General features: G+C 42.6%; 1 protein-coding gene across 1 annotated transcript; it reads left to right on the top strand.

Annotated features, from left to right (window-relative positions):
- The first annotated feature begins 320 nt into the window (after window positions 1-320).
- cacng4b (calcium channel, voltage-dependent, gamma subunit 4b) lies at window positions 321-12,108 on the top strand. Its single transcript, XM_061700556.1, has 4 exons — window positions 321-543; window positions 8,702-8,785; window positions 9,755-9,895; window positions 11,582-12,108. Exons 1-4 carry the CDS (start codon window positions 321-323, stop codon window positions 12,106-12,108), a joined length of 975 nt encoding a protein of 324 aa, XP_061556540.1.
- The last annotated feature ends 2,499 nt before the right edge of the window (window positions 12,109-14,607 follow it).

Below are 14,607 nucleotides of genomic sequence, written 5' to 3'. Positions count from 1 at the left end.
CGACCTTCCATTGGTTTGATCTAGATGAGGGTGGGGTCTCTCTCTCCTCCCAAAGATCTCGACGTGCTCCACACTGGAGTCGTCGAGAGGAAAGAGATGGGAGGATCTTCTTGACACATTCAATGCTTTAACCCTGTCTGCGTATAGACCATTTCTGCGTTGTTTTACTATTGTTGAGAGGAAAAAAAAAAAAGTGAGCCAACGCTCCAACAAGTAGGCGCATGGCGGGCGCGCACTGACGCGCTCCGGTGCGCCCGGACTGCGCCGTACACCGCACACCGTTACTGTCCTCTCCCTCTTTGCTTGTAGTATGAGGAAGCATGGCTTGGTGTGAGCGCGGGGTTCAGACGCTGTTGGCCACCGCGGGGGCTTTCGCCGCCTTCAGCCTCATGAGCATCGCCATCGGCACGGACTACTGGCTCTACTCGCGGGCGTACATCTGCAACGGGACCAACGCCACCGCCGACGAGTCCCAGCCGCAGCCCAGGAGCAGGAAAGGGGACCTGACGCACTCGGGTCTCTGGAGGATCTGCTGTATTGAGGGTGAGTCTAAAAGATCAGCACGGAATTTTGGGGTTCACCTTTTACGCACACAACATGGTTCCGTTGTGGCTTTTGGGGGCAGCGTGGCCCAAGTGCTAAAGTGGTGGTCTTCCATCCCAAAGGTCCTTGGTTGGATTGATAAACAAAAAAAACAACAACAAAAAACAAAAAAACAACTACAGTTACACCGGAGCCCAATAATGAGTCCTGTGGTCAATTCCAAATTGAGTGACAGAAATGGACAGCTACTGTTCCCTTATCGGACACACAGTGTTGCCAGATTGCAGGTGAAATTCATCAGTTGTCTAAGTTTCTTATAAAAAAGACTCACGGTACACTCAAATAGTTCTCATGGGCCTATAATTAACCCCAGTGCCCTTAAAGGAGGCGTTTAGGATTGGCTGTGGAGAGGCGGCGTTACAAAAAGTTGAATCCGCAACAGCGTAACAAACGAAACAGAAAGACACAGACTGCTCCCTGCCGTGCTCGTCGACAAAGCGGTTACATCGCCTCGTGGGGGGTGGGGGGGGGGGGGACGGGGGACGTCGGCGCGCACAATCGCAAGGGCGAAGTGTTCGCGTCAGCAACAAAAGAAGTAAAGCGGCTTGTCCATTCACTCTGAGGAAAGTGGCATCACGTCTTCCGTGATGCTGTTGCCTGGCAACATCCCCGGAATCGCTATGGAAACATGCCCGCGGATTTAAAAATAGATGACTCCGAGTTCGCGTCATGTCCGAGCGCAAAAAAAATAAGAATGAATATGATAATATGCCCTGATGTGGTAAAGCTACTTTTTATGTATATGTGTGTGTGTCTTTTTCTAGTTGTGTGTCGTGAGAAAAAGGGGGATGTGCTTGTGTTGACGTCTCATTTTAGGCTCAGACAGATGCCACCCCCCCCCCCCCCCCCACCCCTTATTCCTCATTCCCTTCCTTCCGGCCGTCACTCGATTTGTCGCCTCCCATTGAGAGGGTCGATGAGAGGGATACGCTGACAAGTCATCAAATGTACACCGTGATGACGCAAAATGCGGGGGCAAATAACCACGTGATGCACGGGAGCAACCCATTGGCTGGGGTGATGCTCATCTGTACAGCAACCGTCATCATCATCATCGTAATTATTATTATTATTATATAACTACACTACCTTTATAATATAAGTTATAAATATAGTTATTTTTATAATAATAATAATATAATTTGAAAACAAACAATACCAGTATGGTCCTATTTTCAAAGATATTGTTAATAATCAAAATCTGCAACGTTGAGTAGATTACTATTATTTCTTTAATAAAAAAATAAAAAAATAAAACAGTTGTTTTCAAATAATACTATAATTATAATTGAAGGCAAAATAATATTTGTTGTACTTAAAAAAAAATTATAATTTTGAAGACAATTTTTTCATCCTAATATTAAAATCAATCGTTCAAAATAATTAAAATAAGAATGTAATAATAATAATAGGCATAATATGAAATAATATATGATAATATAATAATCACACATCATATTTCTTGTTAAATTAATATATTTATAACATCATGAATAATTTGATTTATTGTATTTAAAAAACAAAAAGTAAAGATAGTAATAATAATACATAGGATTCAATATATGGGCAATGAATTTGTTGAACACAAATAGCGGCGGGAGACAGACAATATTAATAATACAATTAATATTACTGCGGCTTACTGAGGTGCTCAGACAGTCTCCATGTACAATAGCGTAGCTATCCGTATCTCTGTTTTATACTACCCCCAGTCGGCTAAGGTGTCCACACCAAAAGGAGCAGCACAATGTCCATTGAATTGAATTGTTTTTATATTTTTTATTTTTTATCCAGTACAATATATTTGTTAAGTACAGTTCAGTTGTATTTCACTTTCAAGTACAACACAATGGCATTTGTTCTTTTGGAACTGTTTGTTTTCAGACTTTTATTAGGTACAATTTTTATTTAACTTGATTGTGCAATAGATTTGAGTTGAATCATTATTTAAATACAGTTTTACACTCTTCTATATTTCAGCACAGTGTTAATGTTCAAACTGTGCAAATGTTACAATGGTCTAATTCTTTTCAAATCCAGTGCAGTAATATATTTTTTTTAAAGTACAGTTAAGTTGTTTTTGACTTTTAAGTACAACTTTATAAAATGGTTATTTTCCAAACATTTGTTTAGGTACGTTTTATATTTATATTTTATGTCCTACACGTTTGAATTGACTCTTGGAGAGCTAAGATTTCTTACCGTTGCGCTTACACTTCCTAGCCTCCAACATTAAAACTGTTTAAAAAAAAAAAAATCAAAAGAAAACAAAATATTAAAACATATTACAAGGAATATCTACATAGTACAGTACTACTGTGCATTCTATGATGTTAGGAGAATTACCAGGGCTCAAAGATAATTGCCCAGTAGGCCAATGAAAAAAATGTCCTCTTGTTGCTAGGCAGAGTTCAGCTCACTGGCCCTGTGAGGATGAATCTGAAATGCGATCTTTTAAAGATTCCCAGTCCCATTGGCTAAAATAGCTTGACGTGACTTGAGCCAGCACTACTGAGATGACGTTAACATGGCAACGCATAGATATGGAAATCTGATTGGACAAAAGCATCTTGATCACTTATCTCTCTGCCAAATTGCTTTTTTCTCCATGAAGATTTGTAGACTCTTGTTGTTGATGTATTTCTATTGTATCCCCGCCTTTTTAGTAATAAATGAGAGTATTGTGACATGCACAGTATGTCTGCATTTAATTCACCGCCCCAGTGACAGCGCTAAATTTTACGGCTTCATAAAACCTCATCATTCCTTGGGCTATAAACCCCCCCCCCCACCCCCCTCGGCGGTCTTCACGCTGTCCTCGCAGCAGCTTGTTTTCTGCTCCCGTTTGCTGTAAACGTGTTAGATGACGCCCGAGGCGTCGGCGAAAACAATATCACCCGGCGGAGGCTGAGCTACGGAGGCTTTCTTCACACTCACTCTCAACGTGAGAGCGAGTGTGAAGGCAAGGAACTCAGGGCACATGTTCGGGATAGATGGCGCCACTTGTGTCTCCTCGTGTGGGTGACACAATGGGATGGATTGGTAGGTAGGTTGGACGGTAGGTATGTAGATGGGTCTTTTTCACATAATTTGATCAAACAAGGTAAAGACATGTAAAAAAAAAAAAAAAAAAAAAATCTAATTTAGTAATTTTCTATGTCACCTTGGTTTTATATGGTTAAATGTCTCCCATGCTGTAAAGTTAGTGATGATTTAGGAAGACAGACAAACAATGAGCGCTACAATTATAGATGATAATGCGGTATATTAGGTACTTCATGTTAATTTGTACTCCACTGATGCTGCTGAGGGGCACAGATCAACATAATGACCGTGTTTCGGTCGACAGCATCTTGTTGCTATCGGCAACACAGCTGCTCTTGACACGAGTGCTGCGTATTTGGACGTGCACACATGGGTTTGCGTCCATCACAGTGGACGGAGGTTTCTGGTCCACGTGTCGTGTTGAGTTTGCTAGCAAACGAATAGTAAGAAACAAATGAAGATGCCAGAAGCACCCTGCTGTTGTGTAAATTAGCTTATTAAAGACTAACTGGCATTGCTATAGAAAAAGAGGGGGGGGGATGCTTTGCTTAAGACGTTGTTACGTCCTCAATATTACATTCTAATTTGGCAGTTTAACAATATGCGGCATTCCTTAATAATCTGTCTGCCTTTTTCCTGATGTTTATAGTTTACCACCCTTGCACCTGTCACAGATCATTTGGTGTCCTGCACTAAATAGACAGAAACACAATCATAAGTGGTTTTTTTAATTTTTTTTTATTCATCATGTCAATGCATTTTAGACAATTCTAAGCTTCCAACTCGTGGGAACAATTCAGGGAGGGGGCCCCATTTTTTTCCCAGCAAGTAAGTAAACTCATAAATGTGAGTTTTGGTGTGGAAGCTCTCCATAGGGCTCATTCATAACTGCCCCAGAGGCCAATAAAAATTAAGTCCACTAGTTGCTAGGCATAGTTCGTAGGGCTCAATCACAACTGCCCCAGAGGTTAAAAACAAATGTTCACTTGTTGCTAAGCAGAATTTATCGGGCTCAGTCATAATTGCCCCAGAGACCAATAAAACAATTACCACTATGTTGCTAGGCAGAGTTTATTGGGCAGAATCATAACCACCTCAGAGGCAAATGAGAGACCATTTGTTGTGAAGCAGTTTATAATGTTTAATAAAAACTGTGCCACCTGTGGTTCATAGTGCTCTCTCATAACTGCCCCAGGGGCGAATAAAAAATGTCAACTTGTTGCTAGGCAGAGTTCATAGGGGTCAATGACAACTTCCCCAGAGGCTAATACAAAATCTTCGCTTGTTGGTGGCAGCTGGGCTTAGTTATGACTGCACAAGAGGCCAATGAAAAATATCCACTTGTTGCTAGGCGAAGTTCAGAGGGCTAATTCGCAACTGCTCCAAAGGCTAATAAAACAAGGTTGATAATTTGCATTTTATGCTGATCGGCTGATCGGCTTTAATGTCACAATTCGCCGATCTGGTCAATGGCATCATTGATCGGCTCCGCAAAAGACATTTTCTCCGCATCGCCATCGTGCGCAGTATATTTGAATCCAAAAGCTAGTTTATTATTAGCCTTATCGATTGTCTTTTGACGTTGTACTGTAAATATCTGATGGCCAATAAAGTTATAAAAAACAACAACAACAAAGATACATTATTGACTGTAAATATATTTTTTTGAGCAATTAATTACACAAGTATCTACAGTAAATAAACAGGTCATTTAAATAGACACATTGCTCCATCTTGTGATCGCTTTTTTTTTTTTTTAAACTCGCTGATCGGCCCCAAAACTCCTGATCGTGTAACGTCTAGAAAAATGCTATGTCAATAGAATTTAATTGATTCATTGATTGATTTCTTGATTGACTGATTGAGTGATTAAAAACATAAACATATAATTGCATTCCACTTAGTCGCACCGACACAACAAACGCACACTATATCAACATAGGGTGCGTTGGGAAGTTCAGTCCGGGCGCGCTCTCCCCAACCTGGAACCTTCGGTAACTCAGAGCGTTGTTAGTGTGTGTGTGTGTGTGTGTGTGTGTGTGCCACTCGATATAAGTAAAACTGACACATCCAATATGGCGGATGTACTGACGCATCCCGAGCTGAAGCCAACACGTTCAGTAGTAAAGTTATAGAAAGGGGAACACGCTCTGTCTGTGGGTGACCCGGTCCCGTGACGCGATGGGAACATCGGACTGAATTTCCGAACAGACCCCAAAGACGAGGCTGAAGCTAGGATTGGTCGGTGACTGCATGACGTCACGACGGGAAACCGTTTTGGCCATAAAACAAGCGGACAAGAACCTTTGCGCTCTCTTATCCGTAGCGTTATTCTGAACCGAGTTTTTGTTGTTTTAAATGTTATGTTAGAGTGTCTCTGAAAGTCCTGAACTCCCTTTTCCATGCAAGTGTCTTTTCGGGTGGCGCTTTATTTACTGAAGCTGACGCCGTGTTGGTATTATTGACAAACAAAAGTATTAGGACACCCGTTTACACAGCAATTAACAATGCTTGTATATTTGTTTCAATATCTGCGAGATGTGAGCCATGTAAGTTTTTCATTCTTTCTTCCAGCAGGTACAAATTCTCAAATCACATCTTAAAATAGAGCACATCACCGTTTCCCATCTACGACTAGACACAGAAACTTGTGCTCCATTTCTGAAATGACACTAATTCATTTGGTTGTCCCCCATTAAGCAGCAGACCTATTTAGTGGGCCCTGAAAGATTTGAACGGTGACGGGGTTGCTAAGCATCTCACCTCGCCATGTACTGATGCACTTTGTGTTTGCTATCAACGTCCAAAACAAATGTTTTCGAAATGAGATTTTCATCATCCCTTGTGAAAAGGGACAAAAAGTAATGAGTTCATAATAAACACAAGAAATTAAAGCTGGTTCCAATATTTCAATGATTAGATTTTTAGTGACGTTAAATGTGCAGTACGAATCACATTCAGATTAAATTTACATTGATGTTACAACTGCTTGCGGTGTATTCACTTTTATTGTAATTTATTTTGATTGTGAACAATTAGATTTGAAGTGAAACTCCACTGGAAAAATACATTTAAAATATTTTTTTTTAACATCCAAAAGTAAATGCACCACTGTTAAGATACCATAGTTTTCTGATGTTAAAAACATGTTTTTGTGGGGTGGGGAGAAATTGAAATTGATTAAAAACATAACGTGACTTATCATCACCAGTCAAACCAATTGAAAAATAAAATAAAAGCATAGCTGGTCTGAAGCGTGTACAGATTAAACAACAGGGGTCCCAGGATTGACCCCTGGGGAACCCCACAGGCCATAGCCATTTAGTCTAATGCACAGTTACAGATTTCAACAAAGTATGTCCTGTTGTCATGATAGTACTTGAACCGGTACAATACACACCTAGGTAGTGTTAAATTCAAGACCACACTAGCCAAGACCAAAAGACTTTTGGGAGTCAAGACCAAGACCGATACAAGACTGAGACAAGCCGAGACCGTACCAAGACAAAAACTATAAACATAGAATTTTAATACCATGGCAAGGTTGTGCGGCCCGGTGGAAGACTGGTTTGCACGTCTGCCTCACAGTTCTGAGGACCCGGGTTCAAATCTGGCCTCACCTGTGTGGTCTTTGCATGTTCTCCCCTTTCCTGTGTGGGTTTTCTCCGGGTACTCTGGTTTCGTGCCACATCCCCAAAACATGCATGGTAGGTTAATTGAAAACTCTAAATTGCCTGTAGGTGTGAATGTGAGTGCGAATGGTTGTTTGTTTATATGTGCCCTGCGATTGGCTGGCCACCAGTTGAGGGTGTACCCCGCCTCTCGCCCAGAAGTATTGTAAACGTCATTAGTTAAATAATAACATTTATTACATTTAAAGGAATCTGTTTGGGAAAAAAATCAAATCAAAACATGTACAATAAGATTGTTTGTATAAGTATGAAGGGGTATTAGGGGCACACTTAAGTACAGTTGAATATTTTTTTGTAATTTTACAAGATAAAGTCATTACGAGAAAAAAAAGCAGAAGTCAATGAGTTTTATTGTTAAACTAAAGAGTTGTTACGAGGGGGGGAAAAAAAACATTGTTTCATGGAAAAATCACAACAATAAAGTCGTTACCTTTTTGAGAATAATATCTTAATTTTATTGAAATTATGACCAAAATTGCTCTTGCTCTTCTCAGTCCACAGGATACTAAAACTGCACATGAACAATTGCGAACATGACCTTCTTGGCGGAAGGAGCAATTGAAATGCTCTATGCAAATTAGAAGCTAAAACACCTTTAATCAAGTGTTAGTGATATTTACAGCTACAGGGGCGCTTGGAACATTATTCCAGAACCGCCATTAACCCTGCCAACCGCTTCCCTTCTTTCGAGACAATGTTTTTTTTTTTTTTTTTTTAAACTCTCCTGTTCGAGTTGAGCTACAGACTGGCACTCCCACTCACCCTCGCTAACCATCCTCGTGCTCTATGTCCACGCCATTGTGCGATTGCAACTCACCTATTGGGTTAAAAGCTTTCCCGCACGTGAGCTTTTGTGTTCAAAGAGGCTTCCTTCAGTCTTCATCCGGTCACAATGCAGTCATGATCACGCAATGGCGCTTATGAGCCAGTGGGGCTGTGAGCTTTAGATTGGGGCTTTTATCGTGCATCGACTCCATTGCTTTTATACAAGTCAAACGTCACCTTCCAGAGATGGCAGAAGTATTGATTCGACTCCGGTACTTAAGTAAAAGTACACACACACACACACACACACACACACACACACAAAGTAGAGACTTTGAAATGTACTGTGTACTTAGGTGCAAAAGTAAAAATGCATTTTTATTTGTTTACTGTCAATTATGTCTGACAGACATTGTGATGGATAGCTTTGGTATTGGATCTCATCAGATGTGCCTATTGTGACGACTGTAAAATGTCCTTGACGGTGTTTTGTTAATTAGACGAAACAGTTTTTTGTGTTATTAGGTTACATCATGTCTCCTTCCTGGATGCTGAAAGTCTTATTTTTTGGTTTGTCTTTTGTCTTTGCTGTGCAGGCATCAATCAAGGCAGCTGTTACAGGATCAACCATTTCCCCGACGACAACGACTACGACACGGACAGCTCAGAATACTTGTTGCGTAAGTGCACCCACCACCTACCCATCTCTGTTATCTTCAACATCATGACTCATTCCGAAGGACAATTTGGACACCAACATTTTGGAAAAACTGACAGTCAATTTGAATTGTTAGGTTTGCAAAAAGAGTTCCGAGGTCCTGGGTTCCTATCCGGCCTCACCTATGTGGTGTTTGCATGTTCTTCCCATGATTGGGTGGGTTTTCTCCGGGTTTCCGCCCACATTCCAAAAACACGCATGGTAGACTCTAAATTGCATGTCGGTGTGAACATGAGTGCGAATGGTTGCTGAAGGGTCAAGAGCAAACTTAGTTTACAATAAAAAAAAACTCCAAAAGAATTTACAAATTACTAAAAAAAAAAGTTGAATATAAAGAACTGTAGGATATAGATATTTCAAGTGTATATATAAAAAAAAAAATAAAAAAATCACGTTTAAGTTTGGTTTTAAATCATAGTACAGATTTAGACATGTATATGGTGGAATGGCTACCAAATAATAAACATACAATAAAAACATCAATACAGTTTTGTAGAATAAAACCTTTTAAATTAAGCTGAAGGCATGTTAAGGTGATACTAAGATAAATTTGGAAATTTATAATTTATAATGTATTTTAAAATGCTTTCATATTTTTAAACTGGTCAAAGTGAAGGTAAACAAAAGAAAATACAAAAAAAAAAAAAATCATTCTTAAAAATAGGGTTAAGCGACATGCATATAAAATATTCTTTTTATATCTGTAAATGTCTCCCATGCATGAAACCTGAAATCCTATTTTCGAGAAGGTATTGATGATTTCAATTTTTAGGCATTCAGAGCAAAGACAATCAAAAGATAAATAAATGTCAATGTAATATGAGCAAAAAATGACATGCAAACAAATTATGCTTGATTTCATTTTTAGCCGTGAAAGATGGTGTATCGGCGCAGTGTGTGCACTGAGTCAGCATTTCGTCTGTCACGACAGGTATCGTGCGAGCCTCCAGCGTGTTCCCCATCCTCAGCACGGCACTGCTCATGCTGGGCGGCTTGTGTGTCGGAGCGGGCCGAGTTTACAGCAAGACCAACAACGTCCTCCTCAGCGCGGGCATTCTCTTCGTGGCCGCGGGTGAGGTGTCCGATCCCACCGGGTAGTCTGGAGAAGAAAAAAAAATAACGTACAGTATGTAAGGGTCATTGTCATATAATTTAATCAATAACAGTAAAGAATCTAATTTAGCAATATATATATATTTTTGTATCCTGCCTTGGTTTTAAATGAGTAAATCTCTCCCATGCTGAAATAGCCACGCTTAAAATCTTATTGTTCAAAAGGTTACATTTTCGGCATTCGTTGTGTTTTGGAATTAAATGAAGAAACAATCTTGTCTTTTGTCATCTTAAGGAAATCTTTGCAAAGAGAGAGACATGCAGAGAGCTTGCAGTTGCGGCTCTTTCTGAAGCTAAGGAACACGGAAGAGTTAAAGGAAATGGGAGGCAGTGAAGGAAGAAAGGCCTATTTACACAGTTATCGTGTCCGTGAGAGAAAAGGGTGGCTGGTAGAACCACTGAGGAGGGGGGTCGGGGGGGGGGGAACAAGAACCAGAACGCTCAATTAATTAACTTCCATCACCAAGCCAGCCCGGAGAGCCGTCTCCGCCCTGCTGTGTGCCGCGCCACATGCCACTGGACAATGGTCGGGGTACTCGCGACACCCACAGGTGGCGGAACGTCACTGCAGACGCGGCTTCACTAACCGCAGTCTTTACCGGACTTGACTGGGATCTAATATTTTAAGAACTGTACATGAACGCCACTGGCGACTGTTTTTCTGCAAACTTGAATGGCTGATGTCAAATCTGTTGTCAACCGAACCAGATGAAATGTGTCACTCCGCACCGCACAAATATTACAGTGTTCTCGACAATCACATAACACTTTCGTTACATTCGTTACAAGGATTTGAGAAGATGGCCGTGGGACAATGCAAAGCGGGAAAATGGTGTCGTTATCTTAAATCTTTTAAACCACAAATTGTACTCAGATGAAATGCAATTCTAGAGGTGCGGTCTTACCTTCCATTTGGTCAAAAGGGGCCGGCCTCGCTCTCTGAAGCGGATAAAAAAAAAGCCAAAGCTCCTTTCTCTCTCGCTCTCTCTCACTCTCTCATTGTTCCACCTGCCGAATGCCTGGCCCAGGCCCGGGGAGCCCCCAACCTCACCACGAGGTGGCGGAGGCCGGGAGACGCCGAACTTCCCTTACCGCGCTGCCAAGCGTGGACGGCAGAAGGCACCTGCCAACTCCACGACGCTACCCTTTTGGGTGTGGGGCAGTTTACGGACGAGGCTTCGTTGGGAAGGAATTGCGGCGCGAGCTTTCCCTGACCGCGTGGCAAGCATTGCCAATGCCAGCGCGCCGGCCAACCTGCACTTGAAGTGCGTCTTTTTCTCTTTCATTCCTTTTTCTTAAAACCATCCCTCGTGAGCACTCTTGCCAACCCCCGGAAGGTCGACCCTGCCTGCCTTGGTCAACACACACTTGCGGTCTACTAAAAGTACAGATCCCCGGCGAAAACCGCTTTTTTTCCCCCCGATGCATGTTCTTTTTTCCGGGAATTCGGTTTTTGAATTTTTTCCAATTGTTTTTGTAGCAATTCTAATAGGCGTCAATTAGTTTGAGATCTTCGCTATTCGCGGTCAGGCCCAGTCTCTCTCTATTCCCTGCGAATAGAGGCGGACCGTTGTACTTGGTGACTTTCCACCATGGGTGACTGCTGCCTGTTCTCCTCTTTCTTCTTCCTGTTGTCCTCTCACAGGTCTGAGCAACATCATCGGCATCATCGTGTACATCTCAAGCAACGCGGGCGACCCCAACGACAAACGGGACGACGACAAGAAGTACACGTACTCGTACGGCTGGTCCTTCTACTTCGGCGCCCTGTCTTTCATTGTGGCCGAAACGGTGGCCGTGCTGGCCATCAACATCTACATCGAGAAGAACAAGGAAGTGCGCTGGCGTGCGCGCCGCGACTTCATACGCTCGCTCTCGTCGTCGTCGCCGTACTCGCGCATACCGAGCTTCCGCTACCGCCGGCGGACGTCTCGGGCCAGCTCGCACTCCACTGAGGCGTCGCGGGAGAACTCGCCCGCGGCGGGTCTGAAGGGGGCCGGGGGCGGGTGCGGGCCCCTGGACGAACTGTCTATGTACGCCCTGGCGCGGGACAGCACGACGGACAACGCGTACAGCCCCGAACACGAGGCAGCTGCAGAGTTCCTCCAGGTGCATAACTGTTTCCCCAATGATTTGAAGGACGGGGCGAATCGCAGGACCACGCCTGTGTGAGCCGCACGATGACTGGTGGGGAGGGCGAGGACTTGAGAAAAAAACCAGGGGGGGGGGGCGGGGGGGCGATCTGCTGGAGCCTGACGGCTTGCTGTAGCCTGACTTCTTTGGGGTACGGCCCCCAGCGGGTGTCCACAGCGAGGTGACGTGGACGGTCAACCGGACACCGCACGTGAAAAAAAAAAACCCCACTCACGCTGTACTTACTGTAAGTAGAAACACAACCACTTGTGTGAAAAAATAAAAAGACTGGTAAAAGTACTGATTCAATTTCTATACTTAAGCAAAAGACTACAGACTGAAATGTACGTGAGTACAAAAGTAAAAAGTGAATGTTGACTGTCAATGATATGCCGCACCCGTTTGATACAGTAACTTGGCTCAACGAACTAATACCATTTTTGACTCCACTCGTAACACTACTACACCCAAACAGTAGCACACCACTAGCTTCCTTGGTAGAGTGGGTACGGAAAGTATTCAGACCCCTTTAAATGTTTCACTCTTTGTTATATTGCAGCCATTTGTTCAAATCATTTGAGTTCCTTTCCCCCCCACTCCACTCCACCCCACCCCCCCTCCCTAATTAATGTACACACAGCACCTCCTATTGACAGAAAGAAAGTAATTGTTGATGATCTATTAAAAAAGAAAAACGGAAATATCACACAGCCATAAGTATTCAGACCCTTTGCTGTGACACTCATATTTAACTCGGGTGGTGCCAAACTGAGAAGAGCCTTGGTGAGAGAGGTAAAGAAGAACCCAAACATCACCGTGGCTGAGCTCCAGAGATCCAGTCGGGAGATGGGAGAAAGTTCTAGAAAGTCAACCATCACTGCAGCCCTCCACCCGTCGGGTCTTTAGGGCAGAGTGGTCCGACGGAAGCCTCTCCTCAGTGCAAGACACATGAAAGCCCCCATGGAGTTTGCTAAAAAAAAAAAACACCTGAAGGACTCCAAGATGGTGAGAAATAAGATTCTATGGTCTGATGAGACCAAGCGAGAACTTTCTGGCCTTAATTCTAAGCGCTATTTGTGGAGAAAACCAGGCACTGCTCGTCACCTGTCCAATACAGTCCCAACAGGACGACCGGTTGCAATCGAAGGAAAGATGAATGCGGCCAAGTCCAGGGATATCCTGGACGAAAACCTTCTCCAGAGTGCTCAGGACCTCAGACTGGGCCCTAGGTCCACCTTCCAACAAGACAATGACCCGAAGCACACAGCTACAATTCTGAAGGAGTGGCTTCAGAACAACTCCGTGACTGTTCTTGAATGGCCCAGCCAGAGCCCTGACTTCAACCCAATTGAGCATCTCTGCAGAGACCTGAAAAGGGCTGTCCACCAACGGTCATCATCCAACCAGACAGAACTGGAGAAGATCTGCAAGGAGGAATGGCAGAGGATCCCCAAATCCAGGTGTGGAAAAACTTGTTGCATCATTCCCCAAAAAGACTCCTGGCTGTATTAGCTCAAAAGGGTGCTTCTGCGAAATACTCAGCAAAAGGTCTGAATACTTAGCTGGGTCTAGCTAGTAACAGTTTTCCCCTACTTGTGCCCATTTTGGCCTATTAGTATGCAATTTAACTAAACTACTGCACTCGTAACACTACCAGGCATAACTAGTAGGCATGTGTCACACACTAGTAGCCTTTTTTTCAAAGATATTGAATACATTCTCAAATGTCTTTCCTTAAACCCGTTCGAACATTCATTTGATATCCTTGATGTCCTGCTTAAGATCCATGTACTAGTACACACTTTGTCCTCTCTAGCAAGACAATTGAGTGCACTAGTATAAAAACTAGGGTGCACTAGTAGAACGGCTGAGCCTTATTAGTAGTAATTTTGTCCATTACTAATGACACTTCTGGCCTACTAACTGCACTGCACTAACACTACCAGGCCCAACTAGTAGGCATGAGTCAGACACTAGTAGCTTCCTGGACCCTACTAGTACCACCAAAATCATGTAGTAGTCATACTAGTATGCAGAAAGGTCATACAGTTGTTGAAAAAAAGACATTGTATGAGAAAGACAGGGTTGCACTAGTTGTTTTGCTTGTGCGCTGAATTGTCTTACTCGTGAGGAAAACGTGCATACTAGCGCACGGACCTTAAACTGGATAGCAACACTGCAAAAAACGCTAAATCTTACCTGACCTTATTTCGAGTGAAAACATCTTACTGTACTTATTTTAAGACTCCCCCCCCCCCCTAAATTTTCAGCAAGACAAAAAGACTTTTGGTTTTAAAAATGTCTGGTTTGATGTGAATAGAATAAAAATAAAAATCCGCCAGTGGAACTAGTACAGTATGAACTGACTTGATAAGATTCTGAAAATAAGATCTTGCATATTAAAAAAATTTTTTTTTTAAATTTATTTATTTTATTTGTCTTGCCGAAAATGTACAACCACATACTGTATGAGGAAATAAACATTACTAGATACACAAACTTTGGTTTTTGGGTTTGACTTTGTACGTACTTTACTGC

This window comes from Phycodurus eques, chromosome 16, assembly GCF_024500275.1.
Source record: "Phycodurus eques isolate BA_2022a chromosome 16, UOR_Pequ_1.1, whole genome shotgun sequence".
In the NCBI taxonomy this organism is placed as follows: domain Eukaryota; kingdom Metazoa; phylum Chordata; class Actinopteri; order Syngnathiformes; family Syngnathidae; genus Phycodurus; species Phycodurus eques.
Note: the sequence above shows the minus strand (reverse complement) of the source record. Positions and strands in the feature narration are given on the sequence as shown.